The sequence below is a fragment of the Mustelus asterias genome, chromosome 6 (assembly GCF_964213995.1).
Source record: "Mustelus asterias chromosome 6, sMusAst1.hap1.1, whole genome shotgun sequence".
NCBI lineage: Eukaryota > Metazoa > Chordata > Chondrichthyes > Carcharhiniformes > Triakidae > Mustelus > Mustelus asterias.
Genome location: NC_135806.1, coordinates 25,839,710 through 25,852,596, shown reverse-complemented (window position 1 = coordinate 25,852,596; position 12,887 = coordinate 25,839,710). Strand labels below are relative to the sequence as shown.

General features: G+C 42.5%; 1 protein-coding gene across 1 annotated transcript in view; it reads right to left on the bottom strand.

Moving 5' to 3' along the window:
• The window catches only part of LOC144494788 (SH2 domain-containing adapter protein B-like), a 104,553-nt gene extending 91,957 nt beyond the window's left edge, over window positions 1-12,596 (bottom strand). The window contains exon 1 of the mRNA XM_078214134.1: window positions 11,893-12,596. Within this exon, the coding sequence (XP_078070260.1) occupies window positions 11,893-12,360 (468 nt within the window). The 5' untranslated portion in view covers window positions 12,361-12,596. The remainder of the gene's footprint in view (window positions 1-11,892) is intronic.
• Between the last annotated feature and the right edge of the window lie 291 nt (window positions 12,597-12,887).

The following is a 12,887-nucleotide window of genomic DNA, read 5'->3' as shown; positions in this document are numbered from 1 at the left end:
AGCATCTGTGGAGAGAGAGTAGAGCCAATGTTGCGAGTCCAGATGACCCTTCATCAGAGCTCTGACGAAGGGTTATCTAGACTCGAAATGTTGGCTCTCCTCTCCCTCCACAGATGCTGTCAGACCTGCTGAGATTTTCCAAGATTTTTCTGTTTTTGTTTCAGATTCCTGCATCCACAGTATTTTATGTTTATTTTGCTGAACAATCATCTTGTAATAAGGACATATTTAATTTGGAATTGTTTTATTTAATATGTAAATGTTCCTAAACAAAGGATTGAAGGAAGAACAATGGAACAGCCATTTCCTTGATCAGTAAGCAATTGAAAAAAGGATGTTGCACATTAAAGAACTTGCATGACAAAGAAGCAATGGCAAGAGTTAGCATGTCTTGTGGTTGTGCTGATCAGAAGCTGGGCAGAGGTCAGGGGTGTCAGGAGGCACGGATTGCTCAGAGCATTTGAGAAGGGGAGCAGTATCAGCTACACAAGGCAACATTTAATCGGAGATGTGAGTGGAACTTGCAGAAAGAACCATCATGCAAGATGGATCCCGAGCCAGGACTCAGGAAACAGCCTGATCAGCTCCACCTCATCCAGTAGTATCTTCAAGTCCAAGTTAGCAAATCTTATTTTAATCCGTTATTTATAAATGAGTATTTATTAATGGACCAGTAAGCATGTGATTATCTATAATTCCAGTGAGACTCTGACCATCAACATTCTGGCATCTCTGGGTGAGCCCGATTGCAAGTGATCCCTTGTAGTCACCAATGGACTCGAACCATCAGAATTGCAAATAATTGGGAAAGTTAATAAAGCTACTCGTAGAACCTTGGGACTCTGGGAGTGCCTAAATTAGGGATCTATGATCCTGTGTGGGAACCCTCGAGAAGGCAGAAAGGAAAATGAGTATTGAGAGATGATCCAAAAGTACCCAAATCGAAAATGGCCCAAATACATTAAGCTGAAAGAACACGAGTCCAGGATCACTGTTGAACAATAAGGTTACAGCCATTGCTTCCTGAAATTGAGTTGCAAAGAGATAGATATTAAGCAGAACCAGTGTGATATTAGAAGGAAGATGAACAATTGAGTGATGTTTAATGCCATTGCTAATCAGCTCCATGTTACTCATCTGGGATAGTGTCACGCATTGCTGGATAAGTCATATATGGAGAAGGAACAAGCTAAAAATCAAATCAGTAAAGCTGAAGATGAGGTAAAACAGTTACGGCAAACATGTAGTGACTTGGAGTACTGTGAGAGTTTTATACTGGAACTGGGTAGAGCAGAGACATAAAGCTGCACATCATACTAAGTGTATGCAGAAAATAGAGAAGTTCAAACAGCAGCTGTCTGTTCAGAGGCATGTCATGTGCTTTTACAGAGACAGAATTAGGGAACGAGGGAGTTGATATAGACCCAAACAAGCCGCCACCACCCCTCCCCCCTCACACACAGTGGGATGCACCTTTGTTTCCACTCCCATCAGGGTGGGATGATTGTAATTCTGGCCTGTCGGCATTACTACTGGAGCCATCAGCGACACCAATGCATTCCTTCACCACCACAAAGGTAGACACCAACACTGCTGCAGGAGCGATTGGAGGGAAAGTGCAACATACTACACCTTTTCCCATACAATTACCATCAGAAATAGCCAAATCCATTACTTCCTTTCAACCTGGGGATAATCCCATGCATATTTTAGGTAACACTGACCAGACCAGAGAGCTGCATGGGCTAGACATAGAGGGACAGAGGAAAAAGAACTTGCAAACTGGAATCCAGGGAGAATCAAGAAATATTTTATAAAAACATTAAAGGGAAGAGGAGGTTAACTAGGGAAAGAGTAGGACCCATCAGGGATCAAGGGGGCAATGTGTGTATGAAGCCGCAGGATATTGAAAGAATGTTAAATGAATACTTCTCTTCGGTCTTCACTCTGGAAAAGGAGAACGTACGTACGGAACTCAGGAAAAGGGACTGTGAGGATCTTGCACAGTTTGACATAGGAAATGAGGAAGTATTGGAAAAGCTCTGATGGACTTAAAAATGGACAAATTCCCAGACCCAGGTGAACTGTATCCCAGGCTGCTGGGGAGGAGAGGCAGAAAATTTCAGGGGCTCTGACTCAAATTTTGAATTCCTCTCTGACCACGGGGGAAGTGGCAGACAATTGGAGGATGGCTACTTTTCAAGAAGGTGGTAGAGATGAACCAGGAAATTACAGACTGGTAAGCGTCACTTCAGTGGTAGGAAAACTATTGGAGAAAATTCTGAAGGAGAGAATATCCACTTGGAAAGACATGGATTAACTAGGGATAGTCAACTTGGCTTTGTCAGAGGGAGGTCATACCTAACAAATGTTAGAATGATTAGAAAATGCAATCAACTGTGTGGGGGAGGTTCAGTTGATGTAGTTTATTCGGATTTTAGCAAAGCCTTTGACAAGGTCCCACATGGGAGATTGATTTGAGAAGATTGAAGCACATGGAATTCAGGGAAACTTGATGAGATGGGTCAGAAACTGGCTTAGTAGTAGGACTAAAAGGGTAGCGGTAGTAGGTTGTTCGAATGTCTGGATACCAGTGTCCAGCGGTGTACACAAGGACCAGTACTGGGACCCTTATTGTTTGTCATATACAAAAATGATTTGGATGAAAATGGAATAGGGCAGCAGGGTGGCACAGTGGTTACCACTGCTGCCTCACAGCACCAGGGACCTGGATTCAGTTCTGGCCTTGGGTGACTGTCTGTGTGGAGTCTGCACGGCTTTCCTCCAGGTGGTCCAGTTTCCTCCCACAATCCAAAAATGCGCGGATTAGTGTCAGGGAGACTAACAAGGTAAATTTGTGGGATTACGGGGATAGGGCCTGGGTGGCATTGTTGTCGGTGTAGGCTCGGTGGGCCAAATGGCCGCCTCCTGCACTGTAGGGATTCTATGATAGTTAAGTACGTTTGCAGATGACACCAAGATTGATAGGGTGGTTAAGATGGTTGTAGGCTACAGGAAGATTATAGATGGGTTGGTCAGATGGACAAGGCAGTGATATTTAACCCAGATAAGTGCGAGATGATGCACTTTGGAAGAAGAAACAGATGAGGGAATATTTCATGAATGGTAGAACACTGGGAAGCTCAGAGGAACAGAGGGAACTTGGGGTAACTAGTCACAGATCCCTGCAGTCAGTTAAGAAGGCAAATGGTATACTAGCTTTCATCAGTCATGGAGTAGAGTATAAAAACAAGGAGGTAATGTTGAAGTTGTACAGAGCATTGGTTAGGCCATTGCTGGAGTACTGTGTGCAGTTCTGGTCACTTCACTATAGAAAGGGTGTGATAGCACTATAGGGGGTACAGAGGAGGTTTACCAGGATTTTGGCCTGGGATGAAGCATTTGAGCTACAAGAAGAGACTAGATAGGCTTGGATTGTCTTTTTTAGTAAGAAGTTTAACAACACCAGGTTAAAGTCCAACAGGTTTATTTGGTAGCAAAAGCCACACAAGGCTTTTGCTACCAAATAAACCTGTTGGACTTTAACCAGGTGTCGTTAAACTTCTTACTGTGTTTACCCCAGTCCAACGCCGGCATCTCCACATCATGTCTTTTTTAGAGCAGAGAAGGGTAAGGAGGGGCATGCTTGAGATGTATCAGATTATGAGGAGTATGGACAAGGTGAGTCGGGAGCAGCTGTTCCCCTTGGTTTAGGGGTCAATCATGAGGGTGCATAGTTTCAGAGTAAGAGGCAGGAGATTCAGAGGGGATTTGGCAAAACAAATTTCATGCAGAGGGTGATGGGAATCTAACATGCACTGCCTGGGAAGGTAGTGGAAGCCGGAAATCTTAATCTTTAAAAAAATTTGGATGAGCACTTGAAATATCATAACATCCAAGGATATGGGACAAGTGCAAGAAAATGGGATTAGCATGCCTTTAGCGGTGGTTATTGTCTGTGCAGACTCGATGGGCTGATAAGCACTTTCTGCACTGTTTGACTCTATGACTCTACAGGCCAGTTAGTATAACATCTGTCATTCAAAAAATGTCAGAGTCCATTATAAAGGATCTAATAGCAGAGCATTTAGAAATACATAAAATCATCAAGCAGAGTCAGCATGGCTTCATGAAGGGGAAATCATGCCTGACAAATTTGTTAGAATTCAATGGGGTGGTAACGAACTGGAACCAGGAGATGCAATAATACTGTACTTGGATTTTCAAAAAGCATTTGATGAGGTACTGCACAAAAGGCTATTTAATATGGTAAGAGCCCATTGTATTGGGTGTAGTATATTAGCATGGATGGAGGATTGGCTAACTGATAGAAGACAGTGTGTTAGGATAACAATACCATAGAGGAGGAATTCCTAGAGTGCATACAGAATTGTTTTCTACACCAATACGTGGAAAAACTAACCAGAGAATAGGCCATCCTAGATTGGCTATTGTGCAATGCCCAATATGTATGAGGGCCCTTGGGGATGAGCAACGATAATGTATGAGTGGAGAGTGATGTAGTTGATACTGAGAATAGGGCCCTGAATCTTAAAAGGAAACAACAATGGTATGAGGTTCAAGTTGCTTATGATGCATTGGGAAACATTACTTAAAGGGATGACGGTGGCTAGGCAATGGCAAACATTCAAAAGTGCATGGGTGAACTGCAACAATTGTTCACTCCTGTATGACGCAAAAATAAACTGGGAAAGGTGGCCAAACCATGGCTTACAAGGAAAATTAGAGACAAATTAGATCCAAGGAAGAGGCATTCAAATTGGCCAAAAAAGAAAAAGACCTGAGGATTGGGTGCAGTTTAGAAATCTGCAAAGAATGACAAATGGATTGATAAGTATAAAAATGGTGTTGAGGAAATGGATGGGATTGAAGACCAATAAATCCCCAGGGCCTGATAATCTCAGGCCAGAGTACTTAAGGAAGTGACCCCAGATGGTGGTCATTTTACAAGATTCGATAAACTTCTGTAACCACTTCCTACAAATTGGAGATTAGTTAATGTAACTCCACCATTTAAAAAGGGAGGTAGTGAGGAAAATGCTAGAGTCCCTTATAAAAGATTTAATGGCAGAGCACTTGGAAAACAGTGGCAGAAGCAGACAAAGACATTACGGATTTACAAAAAAGGGAAATCATGCTTAACAAATCTACTGGAATTGAGAATGTAACTTGATGAGTGGGAGCCAGTGGATGTGGTTTATTTGGACTGTCAGAAGGCTTTCGACAAAATCCCACATAAGAGATTAGCTTTAAAATTAAAGCACATGGTATTGGGGGTAGTGTATAAGATAAAGCAAACCGATTTGCAGACAGGAAACAAAGTACAAATAAACAGGTATTTTTCCAAATAGCAGGCAGTGACTAGTGGGGTAACGTAGAGATTGGTGCTGGGACTCTAGCTATGCATAATTTATATTAATGATTTCGATGAGGGAATTAAATGGAATATCTCCAAATTTGCAGATGACACAAAACTGGGTGGGAGGGTGAGCTGTGAGGAGGATGCAGAAATCCTTCAGTGTGATTTGAACAAACTGACTGAGCAAATGCATGGCAGATGCAGTATAATGTCGATAAATCATTTTGGTAGCAAAAACAGGAAGGCAAATTATCTGAATGGCGATAGAATGAGAAAGAGGAATGTGCAACGAGACCTGGGTGTCTTCTTACACCAGTCGCTGAAGTAAGTATGCTTAGGCTCATCTTTAAATTGATAAAACCTACTATTGAAATCCATAAAGTCTTAGTAATCAGCAGATTTTTTAATGCTGACATTGCTTTATTTTATATAGAGATTAATTGAAATATTATTTCAATATTATCTGAACACCGTAAGAATTTAATTTACTAAAATATTAAGAATTGTTTAGTGTTGTTATCCCTGATTAAAAAACTTTATTGATACTTAACAGGAGAAAAGTTAAATGCATACCTTTTTCAACCTCCATGGTTTGCTTAATAGGTCAATAAACCAGTGTTTCATAGAAACCCTACAGTCAGAAGGAGGCCATTCGGCCAGAGTCTGCACCGGCAACAATTCCACCCAGGCCCTATCCCCGTCACCCACATATTTACCCCGCTAATCCCTCTAACCTACAATCCCGGGACACTAAGGGGCAATTTAGCATGGTCAATCAACCTAACCTACACATCCTTAGAGTATGGGAGGAAACCAGAGCAAACCCATGCAGACACAGGGAGAATGTGCAAAATCCACAGTGACCCAAGCCAGGAATCGAATCCAGGTCCTTGGAGCTGTGAGGCTGTAGTGCTAACCACTGTGCCACCCCATTGATCACATATATCAAGACAGTCTATATGGTACAATATTAATACGGCTCAAAACAGGTTGGGCTGATCTTGAGCTAAAGAAATTTCATTACAGCTCCTCTGTAAAGTGAGGACAAACTAATTTGCTTTTCTACAGCCCACCATATGTTATTTCATCTTTGCTGTCAGCAATGGATATAATGCACTTGATTTATAGGCTTGAAGTCAACAGTGAAGTTAAGAAGAAACTCATCACTTTTGGTTTGAGAAATAATCAGGAATGCTACAACTCTTTCACATTCAATCATGGACCACCTACTTCATATACTAATTAGTAATTGCCTCCCCCCCCCCCCCCCCATGATATATTGTGATATTGTCCACAGCTTTTATTGAATATGTGCAGAAATTTGTTGAAATCCATTCACAATGAGATACCACAGACGGATACTTATTTAAAAGTTCATCAGAACAGATTACTTTTCTTTGCAGTGGTTCATAATAAAAAGAAGATGCAGTCATTAAGTCAAGCTGCAACACATCTGACAGGTTTACTCTGCACACTTTAACACAGAAAAATTGATTGCTGATAACAGTTGTAGCTGACAAATATGCGAAGTATTCATTCAAAATAGCATATCACAAAGCCTAATTTTGCCAGCATAGCATAGCAAAAGGCCACTTGCCCCAAATGGTCTTAGCCAGCAAATATGTTTCACACAAGCTACCTATTTTTTTAAACTATCAGTACTTTCCTCTATTCCTATCTCCATTGTGTACTTCTACTTCTCCTTGAATGCATTTATGCTATTCACTTTAACTATTCCTTATTCCAAGTTCTACATTCTTATCGTTCTTTGCACAAAGAGGTTTCTCCTGAATTATCTATTGAATATCACTGTTAATTACATATTCTGACCCCTGGTTTTGGTTTTCTCCACAAGAGATACATCTTCTCTATGTTGATCGTATCAAACCCCTGCATTCTTTTAAAGACTATTCAGCCTTTCCTGTATAATCAGACTTCTCTGTAGCATTAGTGATTACATATATTGTTAAAATATGTGCAAGGTCTTTGCTGTTAAGATTTCACAGCTTAGATTCTCAGAACATCTTCCCAGCTATTCAAAAACAGAAAATGCTGGAAAATCTCAGCAGGTCTGACAGCATCTGTGGAGAGGACAGAGCTAACGTTTCAAGACTGGATGGCTTTGTCAGAGCAGATTATTCAATTACTTGAAAACTTTAAAAACAGCACACTTATAACCAATTTACTGAACACTTGCAAAATGTTCTGTAAAAATAAAATTTCCTTGGATTTTCCTAAACTGCTTTACATCTAATTAATTATTTTCCAAGTCTTACCACAACATAACTACCAATTTGCATATAGCAAACTTACAAAATCAACAAGTAGAAACTTGCCTTGAAAGGGATTTGGGATTCTTTTCAAATAGAAAATCGTTTTATGACCATATGCTAAAATGTGATCCTACAATGTGTGCTCATTTGAAAGTCAAAAAATAAGTCTGATGTGAATGTCTTTTTGAATGTAAAACTAAAGGACGTGCATGAAACAGATTTGAACAGATTGACTGTAACAGGGCAGCTTATCTTTAGCTGAGCCATCCCCAATTTGTTCCGAAAGTGACAACATCCTGTCTGGATGAATGAGAGGAAACCAAAAGGGCTATCTCCTTAACCAGTGATTTAAGGATTTGTATTGTGATAGTGAGTTATAGTGACATTTAAATGTCAAACCAGGTACAGAAAGAATGAGGGGGAAAGAAAAGTTTGAGTGCGAGCTTAAGAGACAAATGAACAGTGAGAAAATAAAATTTACATATTAAACATTTCCCAAAATAATTCACTACACATTACTCCAATATTAATAAAAAAGAGTCATTGACATTAGCCCATTACTGTGATCAAATTCTGGCTGAGTTATTTTGAGGAAGGATAGACATACATCTGCTGAATAGTCAATAGACTATGCTCAATTTTAAACCATCTTGTCCAATCAGGAGTGTTTTGACTGGTGTGTTAATCTAAGGCCAAGTCAACAAACCTTAAGATAATGTCAAAGTCACAAGCCATTCGACAGTCACACTACAAATTTGTGGAAAAATGAATGCTCATGGATTAAAAGGAACAGTAGCAAAACAGATACAAAATTGGCTGAGTGTAATGGTCAACTGATATTTTTTGGGCTTGAAGAAGGCTTGTATAGGAGTTCCCGGGGGTCAGTATTGGGACCTTTGCTTTTCCTGACACACATTAATGATTTAAAACTTGGTGTGCAAGGGACATTTTCCAGTTTGCGGATGACACACAAATTGGAAATATTGTAAACTGTGAGAAAAGAAGAAACAGAAGCAGGAGTAGACCACCAGGCCCTTCAAGTCTGTCCTGCCATACAATATGATCATGGCTGATCTATGCTGGCCTTAACTCCTATTTTGTGCTATTTCTCCATAGTCCTCTATTCCTCGGTGGCAGCAAGTTCAATTGAGGCATTCAAGTGGAAATTAAATAATTATTTGAATAGAAACAATGCGCAAGGGTATGGAGAAAAGGCAAGAAAATGGCACCAAGTCATAGTGCTCATTTGGAGAGCTGGTACAGACTCGATGGGCTGAACTGACTCCTTCTGCATCATACCAATTCTGATTTATCAGCTTGATGTCAAGTTAGCTTGGATGAGAATATAGGAGGCATGGTTAGTACATTTGCAGATGACACCAAGATTGGTGGCATAGTGGACAGCGAAGAAAGTTATCTCCAATTGCAATGGGATCTTGATCAATTGGGCCAGTGGGCTGACAAATGGCAGATGGAGTTTAATTTAGACGAATGCGAGGTGATGCATTTTGGTAGATTGAACCAGGGCAGGACTTACTCAGTTAATGTTAGAGCGTTGGGGAGAGTTACAGAACAAAGAGATCTAGGGGTACATGTTCTTAGCTCCTTGAAAGTGGAGTCACAGGTGGACAGAGTGGTGAAGAAGGCATTCGGCATGCTTGGTTTCATTGGTCAGAACATTGAATACAGGAGTTGGGACGTCCTGAAGTTGTACAAGACATTGGTACGGCCACACTTCGAATACTGTGTGCAATTCTGGTCACCCTATTATAGAAAGGATATTATTAAACTAGAAAGAGTGCAGAAAAGATTTACTAGGATGCTACCTGGACTTGATGGTTTGAGTTATAAGGAGAGGCTGAATAGACTGGGACCTTTTTTCTCTGGAGCGTAGGAGGCTGAGGGGTGACCTTATAGAGGTCTATAAAATAATGAGGGGCATAGACAAGGTAGATAGTCAATATCTTTTCCCAAAGGTAGGGGAGTCGAAAACTAGAGGGCATAGGTTTAAGGTGAGAGGGGAGAGATACAAAAGTGTCCAGGGGGGCAATTTTTTCAGAGGATGGTGAGTGTCTGCAACAAGCTGCCAGAGCTAGTAGTAGAGGCAGGTACAATTCTATCTTTTAAAAAGCATTTAGATAGTTACATGGGTATGGAGGGACAATTGGGATTAGCTTCGGGGTTTTAAAAAAAAAAGCGGCATGGACAAGTTGGGCTGAAGGGCCTGTTTCCATGCTGTAAACCTCTGACTCTAGCTGAAACTCCCATTACAGACAAACTTACTTTAATAAGTGGAAATCATTGATGTGACTTGATTTAACATGGGCAGGTTGCCTATCTGGACTGCATTAACTGGGACACTGAGCCAAGAGGAGCACAAGTGCTTCCACCAGACCCTGCAACAAGTCTTCAAGGTTCCTTACACTTGCCACTCTCTATATACAATAGAATTAATGCCAAAGCCCTTACCCAGTGCTAAAATTTTGCCTACGACCATTCCTTTGGGACCCCAGAATCCTAAGACTACGGAATCAATTTTCAACTCCTGCCGAATGGCAGTCCCAGTGGTCTTGGGTGGGACAGTGTTGGAATATTCAAATGTGGCCCAGTGCTGATCCTGGGCTCCCTGTGGAGATTCGCCTCTGGCATCTGTCTATTCCAAAATGTTCCACAGTTAAAATAAGGGTTGTGGTGTGAAGATCAGAACGATCATTCTCTAACTTCACAATTGCCAGGAACTTTATTACCCATCTTAAACTGATGGCACAAATTGAAACTGGTGGATAAAATGCTTATTTTATTCTTTCACAGGATGTAGGCATCAGTAGCTCGACCAGCATTTTTATTGCCCATCCCTAATTGTCCTTGAGAAGATGATGGTAAGCTGCCTTCTTGGACTACTGCAGTCCAAATTATAAAGTGTTGCTAGCCCACAGGGACACCACCATTTAACAGAAGGACCATCACTGTGCATTTCAATGCTCCTGTCCACCTTTAAATAAAATGTTTCAAGAAACAAATTTCTCTGAATTACTGGCACCCTTGATGTTTTGCATTGCCACCAAATAAAGCAGCTTTTTCTGGTTAAAATGTTATGGCATAGTTCACTGCTGCATCACAGTGCCAGGGACCCAGGTTCGATTGCTGGCTTGGGTCACTGTCTGTGTGGAGTCTGCACGTTCTCTGTATCTGCGTGGGTTTCCTCCGGGTGCTCCGGTTTCCTCCCACAGTCCGAAAGATGTGCTGGTTAGGTGCATTGGCCTAAGTTCTCCCTTAGTGTACCTGAATAGGTGCTGGAGTGTGGCGACGAGGGGATTTTCACAGTAACTTCATTGCAGTGTTAATGTAAACCTACTTGCGACACTAATAAATAGGAAAATGAATTAGGAAAAACAGAATTTTCCTCCTACACTACGTGGTTAACAAAATCTTTACGTTCACAAGAGCAACGTTATTTATTTCCAGCGCCTTGTCCCTCTGAACCTCCGATTAATATTCACTGCTGTACTGACCCAGCCTTCCTTTGCTTCCACCCCCGCCCCCCGACCAATAGAGCCTTGAGTTTCGGTCCTAGATTCAAATAGTCTGCCAACAATCCACTCCACGTTGTTTCTTCCCCACTGATCAGCAGCCTCAGAACTTGCTGACTGTCAAGTGATTTTGACCTCTGAAGTACTTTGGGAAATGTTGGCAGTTGTCGATGTCATTCATTAAAACCAAACATGTAGCAGGATCACTACAACATCAGGATGCTCCAAACAAACATCATCCGAGTTTATCCAAAAAAGTCTTCAGCGCCACAATCAAAAGGAACTAACGCATTCCTGCTGCGAAAAATCTACACCTCTCTCACCAGACGTTCAGCATCTCGAAAACTACAACTCCTTAAGCCGAGTTGCTAATTCCGGACCTCAGTAATTATATGACCGCAGGAGGCCCCTTACTTTTCCTTTTACTCACAGCACTTATGTGAATCACTGAGTAATGTCAGCAACACATGGCAACATGGCGGGGGGGTGGCACAAAGGTCGCTCACACCTGCCAAATAAAATAATACTTTAAAGATGTGATTCATCGTTTCTCAAAAGGATTTACAGGAAGTCACACCATTTGTCAAAGTCGCACTAAATGAAGTCAGGGCTGTTGTTGCATTTCCCAATTCAGAATTTGGCATGGGTGGGGAACGATTTTAAAATCTCAGTTTTCAATAAGCCTACTGCGAAATATCTACTCACTCACCTCGCTCTTCAGGCTGTCCTCGTCCGATGTATGCAGTTTCTTGGAGTTGGTGCCGGGGCTCCAGGTGATTTTATTATCTCCCACAGGGGTGGTGTCCACTTTGATGAGCCGATGTTTTGGAGAGGGGTACCCGGCACTGGGCGAGGAGCCCGCCCTCCTCTCGCTCTGGCTCCTGGACAGGAACGGGTTGGTGTGGGGCGCGAGCCGCTTCTCGGCGCCCTTGCCGTCCTCCGGCTGCTCCTGACACATGTGCCTCAGCCGGCGGAGGCTGGAGCCCGGCCCGCTGCTGTAAGGGTCCTCAAAGTCCCTCTCCTTCTGCAGCCGATAAGCTCTCATTAGATCGCTCTCCTGATAGGCCGGCTCGCCGCTCTGCTTCTTCCTGCTGTAGTCCGGTCTGGGCGGCTGGGGGGGATTTTTGCTCTTGTGGTGGTTCCCAAAATTAAAGTACTCCCTGAGCCACTTCGCCATCTTCGCTCCCTTTTTGGAGAGAAAGTCACTGGTTGCTTTTGTCTCTCGGTGCTGTAAGTACAGCCCTGGCAGCTGCTGTCCTGCCAGCCTGTCCCCGGGCCTTTCACTTACTCACTCATTCCCAACTTTGCCTCTGCACCTCCTCACTGGGACTTATCCTCAAGCGCGCCCTCCATCGGCTCACTCTCCCCACTCACACACACCTGTCCGCGCCGCGCTCTCCCTGCTCCCTCACTGCCCAGGTGTTCACCTCTCCCCTCACTTCCTGCCTTCACTCAATCAGCACCACAAGCTGCCTCTTCAGGTAAAGGGGCGGGAATCTCATACTGGCTGCCAAGGGCGTTGAGGAAAGGCAATTTTAACCCACTTCAATTCAGGTAATTCAGCATAGAGCCCAATAATACAAATTGCTGCTTAGATAAAGGTAAAAGTTAGGCTGCAGGCAAACCACTGCGGATGCTGGAATCTGAAACACAATCAGAAAATGCTGGAAAACCTCAGCACGTTTGACAGCATCTGTGTAGAGA